Source organism: Balearica regulorum, chromosome 11 (genome assembly GCF_011004875.1).
Source record: "Balearica regulorum gibbericeps isolate bBalReg1 chromosome 11, bBalReg1.pri, whole genome shotgun sequence".
Lineage (NCBI taxonomy): Eukaryota > Metazoa > Chordata > Aves > Gruiformes > Gruidae > Balearica > Balearica regulorum.
In genome coordinates, this window is record NC_046194.1 from 21,907,439 (window position 1) to 21,927,173 (window position 19,735).

The following is a 19,735-nucleotide window of genomic DNA, read 5'->3' on the forward strand; positions in this document are numbered from 1 at the left end:
CGCTCCTGCTCCAGTCAAGTTCATCAACTTCAGGCTGGTGACTGATTTTCCTCCTGTCGGTTCTTCATAATAGCGTGACCCCAGTCGTGTATCTCTTCAATGGCCTGACGCCGTCTGAAATCCATATTCTCTCCCTTTTATTCTTCTGTCCGCAGATGGCTCTGTGTTTTGTGCTCTCCTGCTACCCGGTGTATTCTCTGCCCATCGCCTTTATACCCTAGACCTCTCTCGGTTTAGTTTTTCTTCCCAGGGACCCAGCTGTTCTCCTTCTCTTTGTTGTTCCCAGCCTTTGGTTTCTTCTTGTGCTGCATCGCATCGAGCCCCTTTGTCAGCTTTTCTTTCGCAGTCGCCGGTGTTTCTCCCTGTCCCTCTTGGGATCTGACCTTTCACAGTCACACCGCTCCCGAAAGGTCCTCTTGTTCAGTAGGTCTCTGCAAACTTCAGATTGTCTCATTCACGCTTCATCTCTTTCCGACTGTATGTGAAGGTCCCCCATCTGAACTCTTCTCAGTTCTTTCCAGCTCATTCTTGGAGCTCAGCTCTGCTCTCCAAGTAGTTGTCCGCAGGCACATCCCCCTCATTGTTGCATTTCGTCACCTTCATTGTCTTCTCCAGCCTTTGGATCGCATCCACGAGAAACATCCCTTCTGTGCTTCCCTCCCGCTTATGCACACACGTCCTAAAAAATCATAATAGGAGATTAGATGTCCCAGAGGTGTCCCCACCTATAAACTCTCTTTTCCTGCCTCCATTTGCTTGGCTGCCTGCTTGCCCATTGCTTGCCTTCTCAGTCGGTTGCCCAAACCAGCCCTGCTCTCTCCTTGAAGGTTGGCCGTTGAGCATCCGTCAGAAGTAAGGAAAGGCAGAAGCCTCCCTCACGTACCCGTCCGCAAACTGCAGTCAAACCACCGGCTCCGCCGAAAGAGCGAGGAGGAAGCAGGCCGAGAGGCGTGCAACCCACGCATGAGATCGTGCTCCTTCCTCCTCCGGTGGAAAGCCCAGCGGTACTGGGATGATGCCTTCTTTAAAATGCTTGAGATCTTTCTTCGTGAGCTCGCTAGTGTTTTATGTCCACGTTGTTATTTTCTCTCTGGAGATGCTTTGCGCGCTGGAAGTGACAAATTTACATTATTGGAGAATTATTGTTTCTGCTTTTGTCCTATGTTTTATTCATTGCAAGCCATTACTTTAATACAGCCGTGATTATGTTACCGGTTGAAAGCAGGCCACCTGTGGCATTTTACACCAAATCGCTCTAAACCCGTACACCCAGGCAAAAATCAGGTCAGCAAAACCGTGCAGAGACGATGCTTGTGCTTCTGAGCTGACGACCGCGGGTCTCAGCTTATCGTACTGATAAAACAAAGACTTGACTTGAGGGATGAAGCTTTCTACAGCAGCACTGGATCAGCTCTTACCCCTCAACCTGGTTCCTGCGGGTTAAACGTTGATCAGCAAGGAAAAGTTCAGTCATATCCTGATTTGGCTTATGTCCTTGGATAACTTGAAATGTTGCCGTGATTCCCTTGTGAATATAAATATTATTAAATATTTAAATGATGATCATACTCCACGTCCTTTCTAGGACTGAGGCTGTGTTTCTGTGGAACACATAGCCCGTCCTTTGGAGGACAGCAGCTTCAAACCGAACAAAACCAAATCCATGTCACGCAGCACAGAAGCTGCCGCGCGCATTACCGCAAGGTGCCGTGGAGGCCAGCGGTGTCGACTAGGTTGAAAATAATTAGGGAAATTAATAGGATAAATTGTGGATGTAGTCTCTGAATGCTGAAGCCCCTCAGCTACAGATAGTCACAAGCGAGGCGCGATGGCAGGACCTCTCCCCTCGCACTTTGCATCTGCTGGTGACCGTGCACGGGTAAGCCTCCATCAGAGCATCACCTCTGCACTTCAGAAGGACGGTGGAGATCAGAGTGTACAGGAACGTTGATTATTAACCTTCTGTACGTTGAAGGTGATGGTCCCGTCATCCACATTGAGTGCGTTGAGCAACGGGTTCAGATCTGTAAGCGCACATAGCCAAAGGTACGGTCCTCCGCCCCTGCCTGCCCGCGGTTAATTGAAATGGGAGATCTTTGCACATTCCTCTCCCACCTGGCAAACCACGAGGGTCTGCAAAAAACATCTACCAGGTCACAGTCCATTGAAGCTCCTTACTCAGCTCAGCTTTTCCTTCTCCCAGAGCTTCCTCGGGCAGCAGACAGCCCCACGTGTGGGGCCAGTGGTAGTTCTCTGGTCTCCTGAGAAGCCTCTGGTTTTCCTGAGGCTTAAGATATTTTATTAATATTTTCTTTAATAGCTATTTTTAAAACTTTATTAATATTTACATTAATTAAGATACATTTAATAGGCAGGGCATATTATCAAGGCGGCATGAAGTTGTAGACCCTTACTGGAAAACGCAGAGCAGCTTTCACACTTAGAAGTTAATCTTCTTCAAGTTGCGATGGAAATAACTCCCGACGACGCCCGCTCTGTGCTTCGGCGTTTCGAGTCGCTCCTGTTACGGCACGTCAGCGATGCTTCGGCCGGAGCTTTTCTCAACCGCCGTGGGAGCCCGGGGTGGTGGGGAGGGGTAAGAAGGGTCTTACTGCAGCAAACCGACGCGTTTTGAGAGCTTAGAAATAGGGATTTGCATCAAAGTAAAACTCTCCGGGTTAGTTAAATATTCCTCTAAATATGCAAAGGAGTTGAGTTACTGATGCTTGTTATTCTTATCTTACTCTCGGTGTCACAACATCTTTAAGTTCAGTGAAGGTTTCACTTACTGAGACGGTTGTAAAGATTTCACGTTAATTAGGAGGACTCCACTGCAAATCTGAATATGAATGAAGTTTGGCTGCTGAACCCAGGGCAGCGAATTCTGTGGGAAGATCAGACATTGACAAATGTTGATTTTAAACAAAACCACCAAAACCAAACCAAAAAAACCCACCTAAACCAATGCTTCGATCTAGCACCCGTTCTATGAGAGAGAAAAAGTAGAGTTCCAGTTGCCAGAAGGAAAAAAGCAGATTCTGACTTGAATTTACGGTCCAAGAGGTGAAACTCTGTCCAGTGCGAGCACTGGTGAGGGTTCTCCTGTGCCACCCATGCCCGGGGACTCGGCCGCGTCTCTTCCCTTGCACGGTCTCCTTCTCCTTAGGGCGGCGATCGTTTTAACGTGGGGGGATCTTCAGCGGAGGAAGGGAGGAAACCTGGGCCTGATTCTGAGCCTGGTTTCGTTGCTGCAGAGAAGCACCGTCAAGTCCGGTCAGCCTCGACTGGTGGTGGTACAACCGAGATGAACGGGGACCGTGAGGGTGGTGGTAGGTGGCCGGGGAACGAGGCTTCCTTGGGAGGAGCTCTTGTGATGAAGAAGTGTTTTGAGTGAAGAATGAGACTAGAGATAATTTTTTTTCCCAAAAAAACCTACTTTTGTGGGGGAGTTTTTCATATCTGCCAGCACTTGGAAGACCAGAGCAGTAGCTGGTAGCTAGGGTGAGCGGTTGTCCCTCGGGACGTCTACGTTTCTCTTCCGACTCCACCGCGGAGTTGCTGTTGTCTTAACTGGGGCCAGTCCTCTCCTCTTCCTGTCTCCGTTCACCCATCTGGAGATGATAACGCTTACCTGCTCTTGCAAAGCACTTTTGGGCGATGCGAAGGGTGTTGCAGAGGTGCGGAGCGCCGCCCCACCTTCTGCAGGACTTTGGGGAAGGAGATGGCGATACATAGTATTTTAACCTTGCTGAAATACGTTGGGTTTGGCTTTTGGTGTGGAAAAGTGAAAATACGATAGCCTAAATAAATAGTATTTGTCCTCTTAAGCAGGGTAAGGGCGGCACGTGAGGTCGTGCGGGTGTTTTTTGTTGTTGTTATTTTTTTATTCACGGTTCCTTGAGCCGATTCTGGGAATTGTACTGACTGCGGTTATGTTTCTGGAAATGTGCAGGTCGGCCAGATGCAGTGGGGCATGGAGTGAACAGAAAGAGGTTAAATTGATGGATGACCAACAAGAGCAGGATTGTGCCTCAGAAGACCAAGAAACTATCCTGATTAATGGGGTGAAAGAAAATGGTAAGGAACTTAATTACAATACATGAGGGAGCAGCGACAACTTGCAAGCCAACTTATTTTCCTAATTCCTTTTGTGTATTTGATTTTAGCGGTTTGCAGGTATCTCTGCTATGAGGAGCGGTATGGCAAACGTATATATTCTGCCCAGACGTCACTCCGGCTATCAGTCTACACCTTTTTAGTCTTAACAAGTACTGCTTTTGCCCATGCGTACGCGTGGTTGGAAATGCTGATGTGCACGTGCAATTTGAATTCCGCATTTTAGTTTGGTTTCTTAGGGAAAAAAGTCATAGAAGATGACGCGCACGCTGTAGGGCTGCTGGCCGCAGTCATGCTCCTGGGAGCCACCGAGTCGTTCCAGCCTCCATCGACATCGGTGGGGAAGGATCAGCCCCTTCCAGCAGCCTGCCCAAAATACCTAGCTTCGTCTGTATCTACTTAATCGATTCCATACTTGCTTTCAAAAGCAATAATTAATGAGGAATAACAGTGCTCTGCTGCCTGAAAACCTGGTGGAAATAAATAGTCCTCTGACTTTGCTCAAGTCAGTTGGACTTTAGTTGCTGGCCACAGTAAATGCAGTGGCAGTCCAGCGTTGAGGCAGAGCTTGACATTTTCATTCTTCGCCACGTTTTTCTGTTTCATTTCATGGCTTTTTACATTTTGTATTGGCCTATAAATTTTGATACATATTTATATTTATATAAATCTGACCCTGTTAGATATCAAGGACTTGGTCCTCTGATGTCCTGTATGTTCAAATCCTTCTGTCTCCTCAAACCGAGGTTTACTCCAGCAAGAGCGCGTGGAGTCAAACCGTGTTCTTGCCCATTACCAAAAACCTGGGGCGACTCCAGACGCACGGGTGCCCGTGAGGCCCCTGCAACGGGTGCCTGCGACGGGGGAAGCGTACGCTTGCGCTTGCCCCCACGATGGGATTTTGGAGGTGTCTGTCAGCCCGTCTCCTTCGTGACTGCGCGTGGTAAAGCCGCAGCTGACGGCAGGAGATTTTCTAGCCGTGGTCCCGTCTAATCTAATAGGCAGTAAAATCAGCGCTTACCTGCTCGGTAAAGATGGGTGATTTCTAGAACCCCATACCGCTTCCATGAAATTCAATTAAACAGCGCTTAAAAAGCGCCTTGATTAAACATAGTTGTGTAGGAGTTTTGGTGCTGAATGCAAAGCAGCGAGCCAGCGAGCCGCTCTGGGGCCACCACCTCCCCGTTGACGGCGCCGGGGACGGGGCTGATGCTTTTTGCCCCCTCTCGCCCTGACTACGGATGGGTGCTGGCAGCGCCGAAGCCAGAGCAGCCCTCGGGTGCCGCAGCGCCCGCGGAGGGACCGGCCCCCCCTTCGGAGCTGATCGCCCGCGTGCTTTTGGGCGGCTGTTGAGTTAAACCGGGAAAGGTGGTTTTGCTTCTCCAGCTTTTTCTTTTTTAACTGTGATCTTTTGGAGTATTGTTTACTTCAGAGCATCAGTTGAGCGTGCGCCTGATGTTGGGACGATACAAGCCCTAGGAAATCAAGTTTTGGCGTTTGTATTTCACAGGAGTTAAGTTCACCTGTACAAGTATAAACCCAAAGAGAGTTTATTTTATAGAATAGCATCTCTGTGTATTAAATGCAGCATTTGAGATTGAATTTCAGCTTTCTACCTCCCCCTTTTTTGAGTCTTACAGCATTCACAGACATTCTTCTTTTATCCTCAAATTTTCCATGCTTCCTCTCAGTTCTGAACTGATTTTTATTTGATTTTACTTCTGAAGTGGAACCGCACTGGTTAATTTGTTTTGGTGCTTAAGGAAAAAGATACCACCTCTGCATTTCTGATCTAAAAACTGGTGGGAGGGACTCAAAAATCAGCTTTTTCTTTTTTTCTTTTTTTTTTTTTTTTAACCCTTTTTGAGGGAAGGGAAGCAGCACAGATTTCAAGCAAGTCCGTCTGGTTTTTTTCCAAGCCACGCGTGTTGAAGATGTTTCCAGGCGTTGCATTGCACTTCTGCTTTGATTTGTAGAGTGTTCGGAAAGTTGTTTAAAGTCCCCGGAGCGCTGCACGGCTCCGACTGCAGCTTGCTTGTACTGGCTCAAGACTTTACCCATCGCTCCATCCCTAAGGCCCCCGTAGCACAAAACTGCCGGGAGCTTTTGGGTTGAAATTAGGGGGATTTCGATCTCCTCTAAGCTTTACGCTTGGCACGGGCACGCGGGAGGAGGCTTGCTTTTTTTCCTGTCAGTTCTGAGTAAAAGCGCTCGTCGCGGAGGGTCGCAGCAACCGCGTAGGTGCCAAATCCCTTCGGATGGCCCATTTCTTGCGACAGCCTGGTGCTCCAGCTGCGTTTTAAAGCGCTTTTTCTTCCTCGGAAAGCCCGCGCTGCTTCCGCTCTCACTCCCCCCCAGCCTTCAGTGGAGCCACCGAAAAGGTAAGATGCGAGCCCGCTACAAAAGCTCCGGGCTCGGCTCTGAGTCGTCAGAGGTCTCCGGCTGGTGTGAATGTGCACGTCGGTACATATATTTTTTTAATACAGAGATATCAGAGCGTGGTCGTGGATGAAAAGACATCGTATTAAAATTTCAAGGGTCATATTGTCCGTTGAGCCAGAAGTCAGATAAAAGTGTATTCATAACTTTATTCTGCCATAAAAGAGCGCGACGAGGTAGAAATAAAAAAATCCTTAGGTTAAAAAAAAACCCTTACATTATTAAAAAGGCATTTTTAGGGATTAGGGAAGAATGGCAAAAACCCACAATAATTCTAACAATAATTGCTTTAAATTCTGTGTTACTTTCTACTTTCCCTTGGCGCAGACAGTGACAAAAAGACTGCTTGGTTTTTAAAAATAGCCGTAACTTTCTGGCTCTCGAGCAGTAACGCAGTTCAGGTACGTTTAAGCTGCAGACACCGCAGGGAGGATGCTTTGTTTCTTTAAGAATCTTATTTTTTCCATTATTTTTGTCAATGTTAATGGGAACATTTTTATTAGGCTTGTTTTGTTTTTTTAATAACCTTGTCAGATTTGAAAGGCAGTATCCAGGTAACGATATGTATATGAGGAGGAAAGAACGGATGGGTTTGGGGTTTTTTTTTAAACATACTCTTGTACCTCTTCCAGCTGGCTGCAGGGAGGGGGAGAGCGTTTACCTCTCCCTTCCTTGCACATCACCACGTTAATTAGATCCAGATGGAAAGGATCGTGCTCTCGCGGGAAGGGCGTCCGCCGCTTCCCAAAGGAGCGGTTGGGAAAAGTCACCACCGAACCCCCGGGAGAAGGGGAGCGGGGCGGCGAGCCCGAGCAGGACCGCAAGGGTTGTAAAGCCTCTCTCTTTTTCTTTCTTTTCTCCCTCCCTTTTCCTTACGCCCTCCCCAGAATCGCACGCCCTGGACGGCGATGAGAGGCCTTGCACCGCCGCCGAGGCCGCGGTGACGTTCTCAGCCTTGACGACAGCTCAGAAGGAAAACCACGCGTGCCACCGGTCGTTGACGCCCCTGACTTCAAAGAAGCCCTGCTTGCTGAGCCCCCCGTCGCCTCTGAGGCTCACGGATGTACCCGAGCACGCCTCGGATGACTCCTCCGCCCACGCCATCTCCCTCACGTCCTGCGTGACGAAGGGCATGAGCTCCTGGTCGCTGCCGGGCGACTGCGAGAAGGCTCCCTTCACCATGATGGAGCCCGGAGGCATGTCGGCGCTGACGGGCGACTGCTTGATGCAGCCGAGCCGGACCTGTCTGGGCTGCTTTATTGAATCAAAGGACGGCATTGATGCAGAGCCGGGAATAAGCTTGAAAGTGGGGGATATAAATAGGGATTATGACACCTGTTCGGTGTCTGATATAGGGATTCACTGCATGAGCACAGGAGAAACCATGAGATATGGGGATCAACTGCTTTCAGACCAGCTTTTAAGCTTCCCTATGCATAAATCGAGGGCAGCGGACAAAAGAGATGCAGAAAAATCTGACAGTGATTCAGAGGACCCCACTCAGAAAAATTATTACGAGGGATTACTATTAGACAAATGCAATGGTGAGGAACCTTTACTAACAAATCCCAACCAGGAATGGGGCTATTTCGAATCTTTCATTAGTGAAAGTAAAATTGAGCTGCTTGACCTCTGCTCCAAAAATGAGCTTTCTGTAAATCTGTTTTCCGAGGAAGACGTGGACAATTACATGTTTGACGACGACGATTCCACCTTGGGAAGCGATGTCTGCTCCCTAAAGATTAGATACGAATCTTTCCAGGACAACGTGCGGGAGAAGACCACCACCATACAAGAGGACGCCCAGTTCAACTTCTTCCCCAGCGTGTTCGGCAACTGCACCAAAAGGGACAGCAGGAGCACCCTGAAAAGGGGGCCCAGCGGTGCCAGCGACCCTTCTCAATTCAAATCTGAGGAAGGCATCATCTGGGGGGAGGAGGAGGAGGATGGCGAGGAAGAGGACGGTGAGGAGGAGGAGAAAGCTGCCTTAAATAAATCTTGCAACAGCACGGAGATGGTGCAGTACGTGGGCTCCAAGAGGAGCCACTTCTTGGACTCGGTGAATTCCACGGAGGACTCCGGGGAGTTCAGCGACGACAGCACTTGCACAGAGTCCTCCTACGACGTGCTGCAGGATATCAAGGACTGCAGCCGGTACCTGTCCCGGGACCACTCCAGCTCCTTCATTCAGCAGAACTACGGGTTGCGGGCAAAGAGGAAAGTGCGATACAGCGACGACTACCTGTACGATGTGGACTCCATCGAGAACGAGAAGATCCTGGACAAGAAGGAGTGGCTCCCGGACGGGCCCAAGGAAGAGGACGATGACGAGTGGTGCCCCAAGAAACGGCGAAAAGTCTCTCGCAAGGAGCCCCCCGTTATCATCAAGTACATCATCATTAACAGGTTTAAAGGGGAGAAGCATATGCTGGTGAAGCTCAGCAAAGTGGATGCCAACGAGACAACTGTTACCCTAAACGAGGAGCTGCTCAGCAAATACGAGAAGCTGGCCCCACTGAAGGGCTTCTGGCAAGAGAGGCAGCAGAGCCGGCTGGATTTGCTCAGATCGTCTCTCTACCACAAGCAGAATTTCTATCTTAACGGCTCAGATGCTTCGTTCCTCCCTCACCCACGGAAGCGAAAATGCAAGCTAGCAAACAGGCACCGGATTCAAAGAATTAAAGCCATTGAGCAATCAGTGAACAAGCTGGGCTCTTGCTCCTCGGATCACAAGCAGCCTTGCAGCAGTAAAGAGGATGCCGGCCTGAAAGGGCTGCCGGCGTTAGCCATCGCCGCCCCCGGCTGTGCCAACGGATTACACGTGAACGACATCACGGGCATCGCCGCCGTGAAATGCAAATCGCAGGAACGGGAGCACAAGGGGACGGAGAGGAAAGTGCTCCGCAGGATCAAATTCAAAAGCGAAGCCAGGTTGAAGTGCAAGAAGATCAAAGCTGCTACCAGTACGGCGGAGGGCTCGCCGGTGCTGGAAAACCAGGACTCTGCAGCGCGTCTGAAGGACGAAAACGTTCCTTGTGCTTCAGACAGCTCCCATCTCCCGGAGTGCCACGAGGATAAGGTTGCTAAAAATTCTCCTTTCCTACCATCCACCTCCTCTTCAGACAAGCCTCTGCCATCTGCTAATATCACCACCAATGTACCCCTGATCCCCGGAGGGTATCTGCAGACGTTGTTAGATGCTTCTGATTTGTCGAGCAACACCGGTATCTCATACTTCACCCAGCATCCCTCCGAGCAGCAGCAGCACCCCCTCCCCAGCATCGTCCCGGCAGAAAAGCCCTTCCCGGCTCTGCAGCCGGCGCAGAGCTGCGTGCTCTCCCCGCCCTCCGAATCGGAGCTGCAGCAGTCGCCCGGTCACTTGGAGATGGAGCAGAGCAGCTTCGGTAGCATGTGGCCGGCCAGCAAGGCTGCCGGCAGCAACCGCCAGGACTTCCCCGGCGACATGCGGGAAGCGGCCGGGCTGCCGAGCGAATTTGGCGGGGGCGGCGGCGCGGGTGCGGACGGCCTCCCCGCCTCTGGATACACTCAAGTCAACCTGAATAGCAGCAAATTGCTATACCAAAAAAATTACATGCCGGATAGCCAACAAGTGCAGTCTGATGATTCTTATCAGTCATGTCATTTTAATAATGGAGAGGGGCGCTTTCATTTCCAACGAGGTACACTAAGTACGGATGATGGCAGGCTCATTAGTTTTGATTCAGTGGGTTCATTGTCAGTTAGTTCTAGCAATTACAGTTCTTTAAGTTTAAAGTCTTGTGAAAAGGACGGCGAGGATGATATTAATGACGATTTCTTGGCCCACTGCAGTCCCAAGCTAGTGATCCAGCAGAGCATAGACGAAATCACCCCTTTGAAGGAGTCCACGGACCTTTTAGACATTTCCAACTTCACGCCTGATAAGTTCCGCCAGTCGTCGCTTTCGGAGATGTCCCCTCCGGACACTCCCAACCTGTCCCCGCAGATAGCTGGCTCCGACGCCAAGCCACTGGGCACCCTGAAGGGCTTTCAGGAGAGCCCCCAGGCCGCCATCAACAGCTCCGAGAAGGTCAAGTGGAACTGCGGGGTCCTGCAGACCGAGGATCAGGCAGATAATGGGTTTGCTTTAAATAATCACCAGTTCCAGTTCCATATGTTCAACGATGAAGATTCTGTCAGCCTTCTCGAAAAGAGTCCATGCTTGTCAACGTTTAATGAGCCATCTGGTCAAATTAGCACCAATAGCAAAGTGTCAAAATCGAAGAGGAAAAGTTCATCCAGCAAGAATGTGGGTACAAACCAAAGCTCTTCCCAGAAAGCCACCCGGAAAAAATCACCCAAAACCAACAAAGGAACCGATAAGCCGCAAGGGAAAAACTCCAGGCAGGCGCCCAAATCCGCCAGGAAAGGGAAAAACGCGACGGGAGTCAACGGCGAGAAGGCTCCGGCGGTTGGCGGCAGGGCGGTCAACCAGCTGAGCAACGCGGCCCCCGCCACCAAGGGCCTCACCGAGAGCGCTCAGCATTGCAGCCCGGCCGGGGTGAAACTGGGCAAGCACAACGGGCTCTCCGGAGAGTGGGCGCTGGGAAAAGACGGGGCCGCGGGCTGGTCGGAAGCCAGCCTGGGCAATGCCACCAGCCTCCTGGACGATGACCAGAGGGAATTTGAAGAACCTTCCAACATCCTGTCCAACATCGCGTCGGGAATGGCGGACGTCCAGAGGTTCATGATGGCCTCCATCGAGCCCTTGTGGGGACCGGTTGGCCACAACAGCGTTCCAGACATATTCCGGTCACCGGAGTCCAACAGCCTGAAACTGAAAACTCTTAAAATTTTGGCAGGGACGTCCCAAGAGTCAAAGAAGAAGGCGAACGGTGGCTCGCCGGGGGCGGCAAAGAACCACAAGTCGAACAACAAGGGCTCTAGCAAAAACGGCAAAGCCGCAACCTGCGACCCCGGTCGCCCCAACTGCTCCACCGGGTACAGCACGGACATTCACGCTCCCTTTTTTGATAAAAACTATAGTAACCTGAGCACTTTAGGCAATAACGGACCTACCCATAAAAAACTCTACCGTCATAAATCCAGTTCGAAATCGCTGAGGGATGAGAACTGTAAAATAAAGCGAACGGACCGCGAACAGCCCCACAAGGACCCACCCGTGACAGCTGCTTTTGAGAAACTGAGGTAATGCTGCACCAAACTGGCTGGAATGCCCCTTAACCTCCCTCCCACCTGCTAAGCCCGCTGTTCCTCAGTTTTTTCCTTCCTGAGAGCAAAAGTTGCATGAAAAAAAAAAACAAAAAAACAAAAAAAACCCAAGACGTTTCCCCTTTCACAGTTTTGGTTGGTTTCATTTTTGGGGTTGGTTTTTTCGGTTGTTTTTTTCTTTTTCTTTTTTTTTTTTTCTTTCATTTTTTAAATGCATGAAAATACTTATTACTTGCAAGCTACCTAAAAGAATGACCAATTTTCTGGCTTGGCTGGGGTTAAAAAAACTAACAAGGCTACTCTTTTCTGCTGTTTGGCTTCTTCAGTTTTTAATTACTTATTTATTGGGGGGAATTAAAAAAAAAAAAACCCACCACGATTACACGTTCTTTTTAATGATTTTGACGAGGAAAGACTTTTCTTTTTTTTTTTTTTTTTTTTTTTCCTTGGGAACATTTTGTAAAAAATAAACCACACAAAAAAAAAAAAAAAAAAGAGGTTCTGCATCCAAAAGCCAAGATCTCGAAACGTAAAGGCTCTTTACTTTGCAAATGAGAACTCGTTCCTAATTGAGCTTCACGTGGCAATTTTGAGTGCTTTCTGGCCCCCTCTGCTGTTTATCTCCTAACCTGCATCATCTAAAGCTGCATCTTCTGCACCTGCCCGCCTTTAGCGCGTACGCTCCGTCGTGGTGACTCCAGACGAGCTAACTAAGATGGCATCAAATGTTTGATTTTTTTTCCTGCAGGGAATCAGACTCCATTCTTCTTAAAGCAGAAACAACATTTTTGGGTTTTCCTGTATTTGAAGAAGAGACTCCCTTTTCTAGAAAGACGGTTGATGTTTGTTTCGTTTCTTTTCTTTTTTTCTTTTTTTTGTTTTTTCCCCCCTCTCGGTTGGGGTTTTTTTTTTTTCCCCGTCGGTTCCTTTTCGAAATCTGCCTTGTGGTATGTTGAAATGTAAGTGCTGAAATGAAGAGTTTGAAATTGTGGGAATTTTATTATTTGAAAGCAAACCTAATCTGGTATTCTCTGTGAAAGACTGTTTTAAAAGTCATACTGTTGTACAGTAGTTTATGCACTATTACCCACAACAACAAAAAATTGTGCCAAACTATGAACAAGTGACTGTATTGTATATATTTTTACTTCTCTATCAACATTGGGTTGTGAGTGTTTTCTGCAGCTATGCCTTTTGGTTTGACTAGAAACATTCCAGTTGTTAAGTACTAACCGCCCCCCCTTTGAAAGCACCTGTAACTCGCGATGAAAACGATATTGTTCACTTATACAACTTACCAAAAGTTTTATGGACATGACTAAAAGTGTGCCAAATTTACTTACCTCATTTCATGGATTCACCCTGTGGTTTAAAGCTCATTAAGGGAAAAAAAAAAAAAAAAAAAAGAAAAAAAAAGGAAAAAAAAGGGGAAAAAAAAAAAGACAAAACAAAAAGGAACTTTGAAACCGATGCTGGGAAATGGTAACGTCCTCTCTTTGAAACCACGAGCAGAAAAACTTAACGGTGAAATGTTGAGTTTCATTGTAGGAGAGAGTTGCAATGGTGGAGGAGTTCGGAAAACCACTGACGGTAAGTTTGCCAGGAACTCACGTGTCTGCACCTAGAGACTACAGAACAGCTGCTTTTCAAGTGTCTGTTTTCTTAAAGCAAAACCTGTAGCTGAAGATCATTTGAAATGCAAAGTTACATTGCTAATTCTTTGTATCTCAGTTTTATATATTTTATAAGAACCTGGGATAAATTCTAAAATAGTTATAAAAACAGAACTAATACGTTTCATACATTTATTGCTATTTACTTTTCCTTTGAGTAGTTTCTTGAACATTTTCGATGCAGAGCCTGTCAGAAGCGCTCTCCTGTCATAGCTTTGGTGTTTCCTAAATGTCTAACCTTGCGACGCCAATATAGTTTGAACTTTCAAAAGCGAAGTCATTCGTTTTAAATACAACTCTGAACCTTTTCTTTTGAATCAAGTCATAAGATAAGAAAAAAAAAAAAAACCACCACAAAAAAACAAAACCACAACAAAACGGCGCTATTTGTGATCTCACCGATCAGGGCCGGATCATACATGACTGGACTTTATTAAGACAGCGTTAAGTATTGAATGCTAAATGTATTCTCAAAAGGCCTTATTTGTAACCCTACTCACCAGACCCTCGCCCTCCAAGAGAATAACAAACCCAACAAAGATCTATTTTCCTTGCGCAACTGAGAGCCTGCGCGTTTTGCTGCTGATTTCGTACGAAACCTTGATATGCAAGAGCCCTGCTAACTGGGAGCTACTGGGAGCGGAGGGGTGCGAGGCTTGGACGCGCGTACGCAATAGAAAAACGATGAGGAAGAGGAGCCTTAATAGCAGTCGGACAGATGGCGTGCTCGACGGGGTCGTGAGCATAACGGTGTTTGGCGGAGGACAGGGCTTAGACTCGGGTTTTCTTGCAAGTCGGGGTGGTTTTTTTCAGCCCAGGCGCAAGGCAAAACAGCAGAATTGTTTCGAGTTGATTTAGCAAAAAAGCAGACTGAACTCTTAAAATTGAAGTGGAAGTTGCAGAGTGTCAATTTAGAAGCCGAATGTTTTCAGCAGTTGCAGATCTTGCGGTATAGCTTAGGCTCAGCTCTGCAGTCCCGGAGGGAACAGCGCGGCCGTTGCGTTGCATTTTATTTAACGGAGGAAAGAAGGAACTCTGAAAAAATAGTAATTCCGAAAACCATCCCATTAAGTTCACTTATTCCATGAACAAATTAAATGCTGCCCTTGCCCGGAGTTGCTCGGGACGAGAGCGGTCCCTGGGTTGGAGCGGGGTGCGGCATCTCCAGGAGGGAGATCCAGAAGATGCTCAGGATTTTTTTTTTTGGAGACGGAGCTATGCTAGGGCTCCGTCCCTGGGCGTCTGGCTTTCCTGCAGCCACCGCGCTCTCCGCTGCTTCCCCAGCAGCTGTCTTGTCTGTTCCTAGGGTCAGCAGATACTCCAAGCTCCGGCCGCTGCCGTGGTGTTGACGTGTCCCATTTTTTTCAGCGTTCCTCCCTCGTGCTGCAGGATGAGGGGCTGCCCGCTCCCGTCTTTCGGATGTTCAGGCTGCTGCTCCTACGGAGACAGGTCAGGTCCAGGGCTGGGATGTGGCACGGCCTTTCGGCCTTTCTTTTTGACCCAGAACCATCGTTTGAAAGCACATTTCGACTGGCCTGCACTGTGCTTGGTACGCTTAATATTATGAATAGGGCACTCGTAATAAAATACCTTGTACTGAACCAGATAGCAATATTTATTGCATTCGAGAAATGTGCAATAGGGCATGAATATAAGGCATAAAACGTATCGACTATTTTATTACATGTGGAATCCCATGAATACCCAGCTAGGTGTTTCAGGACAGCGTTGATCACAAATACCAGCTGCCTTGTTGCTCTCTCCTTCAGTCCTTCTGTCGCTCCGATTTCGCTGCCGTCTTCGGTTGTCATCCCATGTCCTCCCCAAACATCTCTGACCGGGGAGATGTTAAAGAGCCCAGATCCCTCACGGTGTGGCACTGGCTCTTCTCTGCCTCTGAAAAAAAGTGGATCCCTCTGGTGATTTACCCCCAAACTCGGAAATTGCCTTGAGCCAACCATTCGTTCTCCTCCCTTTTGATCTTCATAGAATCATAGGGTTGTAGAATGGTTGGGGTTGGAAGGGACCTTTAAAGGCCATCTAGTCCAACCCCCATGCAATGAGCAGGGACATCTTCAACTAGATCAGGTTGCCCAAAGCCTCATCCAGCCTGGCCTTGAATGTTTCCAGGGATGGGGCACATACCACCTTTCTGGGCAACCTGTGCCAGTGTCTCACCACCCTCATCGTAAAAGAATTCTTCCCTGAGCCCTTCTCTGCAGGGCTGCTCTCAATCCCTTCATCCCCCAGCCTGCATCGATACCAGAGGTTACCCTGACCCAGGTCCAGGACCTTGCACTTGGCCTTGTTGAACCTTAGGAGGTTCACACGGGCGCACTTCTCCAGCTTGTGCAGGTCCCTCTGGATGGCATCCCATCCCTCAAGTGCGTCAACCGCACCACTCGGCTTGGTGTCATCTGCAAACTTGCTGAGGTTGCACTCGATCCCACCGTCTGTGTCATTAATGAGGACAGTAAACAGTACTGGTCCCACTACAGCCCCCTGAGGGACACCACTTGTCACCGATCTCCATCTGGACATTGAGCCGTTGACCACTACCCTCCGGATGCGACCGTCCAACCAATTCCTCATCCAAACAGGCCACTCATCAAATCTGTATCTTTCCAATTCAGAGAGAAGGCTGTTGCGGAGGACCGTGACAAAGGCCTTACAGAAGTCCAGACAGACGGCATCAGTAGCTCTCCCCTTGTCCGCTGATGTCGTCACTCCATCATAGAAGGCCACTGGGTTGGTCAGGCAGGACTTGCTCTTGGTGAAGCCATGCTGGCTGTCTCGAATCACCTCCCTGTCCTCCATGTGCCTCAGCATAGCTTTTAGGAGGATCTCTTCCGTGATCTTTCCAGGCACAGAGGTGAGGCTGACAGGTCGGTAGGTCCCAGGGTCCTCCTTTCTACCCTTCTTAAAAATGCCTGCAACGTTGGGCTCACCTGGCTGCCGTGACATTTCACATATCGTGGAGAATGGCTTCGCAACTGCATCAGCCGGTTCCCTCAGGACTCTGGGATGCATCTCGTCAGGTCTCACGGACTTGTGTATGTTCAGGTTCCTCCGGTGGTCATGAACCTGGTCTTCTCTTACAGTGGGAGGACTTTGCTCCCCCAGTCCCTGCCTTGAGGTCCATCCGCTCGAGAGGTGTGGGAAGAGAGGTTGCCAGTGAAGACTGAGGCAAAAAAGTTGAGTGCCTCATCCTTCTCCTCGTCCGTCATTACCAGTTTGCCAGTCGTGTTCATTGCGGGGGGGAGTACGCTTTCTTTGACCTTCCTTTTCTGGCTGACGTACCTGTGGAAGCCTTTCTTGCTATTCTTTGCATCCCTAGCCAAGTTCAGCTCCTACACAACCAGGCAGCGTCTCTATACCCTCGCCAGGACACCTGTCCCTGCTTCCAATGCCTGTGCGTTTCCTTCTTGCCCTTTAGTTTGACCAGCAGGTCTTGACCGAGCCATGCCGGGCTCTTGCCTTCCTTGCCTGACTTCTTACACCTGGGGATCAAGAGCTCTTGTGCTCTACGGAAAGCGTCCTTAAAGATCTGCCAGCTCTGTTCTGCTCCCTTGTCGTTGAGGGCAGTTTCCCAGGGGTCCTATTGACTGACTCCTCGAAGAGCTGGAAGTTTGCTTTCTTAAAATTCATCTCCGCCTGCCTATCACTACCTCAAGGTTTTCATCACCTCCCACCTTTGCCTCACTCCTTGCCGTACGAGCTCACGTTTCCCACTTGCCCGTCTTGTCAGTATTGGTGAATATTTGTTTCTCACGGTGTCGCTCCCAGCTGTGGGACGACCGGACCGTCGCTCCCACCCATCCCTGCCCACCGTCCGCGCACCCCGGGGCTCCCCCGGGCTCCCCGCGTTGGCTCCCATCTCGGCTCATCCTCTTGCCCGGTCCCAGCGCGCTTCCAGCCTCCTCTCGCATCTTCTAGTTGGGCTCCTGGCTGTTGGGGCGGCTAATCCAAGCCACGCAAAGGACGTTTAGTCTGCAGCATCCCTTAAAACGTCTTTTCTACTTTATCTCGTTTCACTCCTACTCTGGTGGCGTCCCACCGGTCGCCCTGTGAGAGGACCGGTGTCAGCGATGCTGCTCTCCTGAGCCGCGCTGTGCTGGCACACCGCGGTTTGGGCAACTTAGAATTGGCAGTGAAATTAGAAAGCAGCAACCTTGGAACGGAAGGTCGCAAAATCCACCTGAGAGGAGAGCGACCCGGGAGCAAGCCAGCGTGAACCCCTGGCTCTCGCTCCACCTCCGGGCTGGAGGCAGGAGCTGCCCCGCGGAAGCTCAGGTCTCCCTCGGGACGGGGAAAGCATCCGTTTCCCTGCGGCGACGGCGGAGCACGTCCCGCGGAAAGGAACCCTGCGGCGTCCCGGCAGCAGCCAGCCCCCCCCCGCAACGGCCATAGTTTTGCTGGAGGTACTTGCATATAGAGGTTTTGTAAATAGAAACATATCAGTGATGGGGATTCAAGTAATCGTATCTTTAAAAATAACTTACCAGGTTTACATCTTGCTTTTCTTTTTTTAAACATAAGAGGGGGTTTTTTGGGGGGAAAAAACCGGCTTGAGAACAATGACTTACGGACCGGATTTCCAGGCAGGTGTTTCAGGAGGAGGAGGCCAGCAGCAGCGTGCGGGGCCGTCCCTGCGCTGTCCTGCCAGGGCCAGGTCTCCGGGGAGAGGAGAAGCCAAGGCTGGCTTCAGCCCGGCGGCGGTCGCTCTGCCAAACGGGATTGCTGTTGTTTCTTTCGGCTCAAATGAGCCACGAACCAAAACAGAAGAGGTTTTAAGCATTTTTTTTTTTTTTTTTTTTTCATCCTTTACCTGCTGGGACCATATTCTTCTTTCCCTACGGTCCCGATCTAGCAAAGCGCTTAGGCGGGAGCTCGCTCCCAGGGGCTCCTGCTCGCTGAGCGCTTTCCTGGATGGCAGCCGGCCGTTGGCGTTAAGCAAAAAAAAAAAAAAAAACAAAACTCCCTTGAAGTCAGTGTAAGTGAGAAGAGGATCAGGTGCGTGGACTTCAGCTGGTGCAGGATCAGGCCCTCGGTCTTACTTTCTCAACTCGGTGTGTTGGACTTTGCCTATGCAGCTCCCAGGGGGTCCAGTGGAAGTTGCATGGTTCAAGCCGCTGACATCTATTTGAGAATGTGCCTCTTTATCTCTTCAGCGTGTGAAATAATGCAAAAAATAATAATAAGAAGAAAAAAATAGAAAAAAAAATAGAAAATAAGCAAAGTACAATGTCTGTGGTAGAAGCAAGGCTTTTCAAATCTGTTTCTCAGGTAAACAAGTGACACTAATGACAGTGGAGTAACAGCCATCTAAGGGAATTGGGATCTAAAGCAGGAGGATGCCCTCCATCTCGCAGGATGCTTGGGTTGCCAGACACGTTTACTGAGCCTTTGAACACTTGGTGCAAAAGGAAACAAGAAACACAATTGGTATTCGCCACTACCCTTCGCTAGATAGCCGAACGTCCGTTGCAAAAGCACAAAGGGAAAACTTAACCATAGGCTAAACCCCCCCCCCGCCCCCCCCGCAGCAAGGTACCAGTTAAACTCCTTCTGTCTCTTACTCCCAGTGGGAAGCAGGGTAGAAATCCAAGGAGCTGCTCTGTTCCGCTGCCCGCGGCGCCGGCCGGGGCGTTTCGACTGCTGCCTCCGGAGATGTGAATGTACTGCTCCTTGAGTTCCCTTCCATAGAACTAGCGGCACCTCGTTAGGAAGTTGCTCCTGGTTTATGGTGCTAAAGAAAACTTTTATCCCCCCCGCCCCCCCCCCCTTGAGCATTTGAGAACTATGAAATGGCCCTTTTTATGAATGTAACATATCCATTTCTGTTCCACATTTTACACTGCAATTTTAACATGTTTGGAAATTATTTGCCTTTTTTCTTTTAGAATAAGCTTTATAAATATTCTGTAGAGTCAATTGAAGTATAATTCTTAAGGATCACTCTAAGACGCCTACAAAATCTTGTATATTTTTAAGTGTGCCAATTTGTAAAATATTTTGTAAGTGTATATTTTTCTTAGAAAAGTGCTGTGAAGTGTTTGTATGTGTGAGGTTTCCCTTTTTTTGCACCTTCGGGTGTTAATAAAAGGATGTATACTTAAAAGTTTCTGGTTTTAAAAACCAAAATACAAAGAAAAAAATTAAAACTTTTGTTGGGAATTTTGTAATAAAAAGAAATGTTGTGAAAGAGTGTAGTGATATTGTGTAAAGGAAACTGGAAAATTTGTGAGCGCTTTGCTGTTTTATAGATCCTCTTGTAAATTATTCTTGTAATATTT

General features: G+C 48.9%; 1 protein-coding gene across 2 annotated transcripts in view; it reads left to right on the forward strand.

Moving 5' to 3' along the window:
- NEXMIF (neurite extension and migration factor) overlaps positions 1-13,220 on the forward strand; it is a 162,605-nt gene extending 149,385 nt beyond the window's left edge. For both annotated transcript variants that reach the window (XM_075763686.1, XM_075763685.1), the window contains 3 exons: positions 3,953-4,077; positions 7,443-11,742; positions 12,515-13,220. In XM_075763686.1, the coding sequence (XP_075619801.1) occupies positions 4,002-4,077; positions 7,443-11,742; positions 12,515-12,722 (4,584 nt within the window). In that variant the 5' untranslated portion in view covers positions 3,953-4,001 and the 3' untranslated portion in view covers positions 12,723-13,220. The remainder of the gene's footprint in view (positions 1-3,952; positions 4,078-7,442; positions 11,743-12,514) is intronic.
- The last annotated feature ends 6,515 nt before the right edge of the window (positions 13,221-19,735 follow it).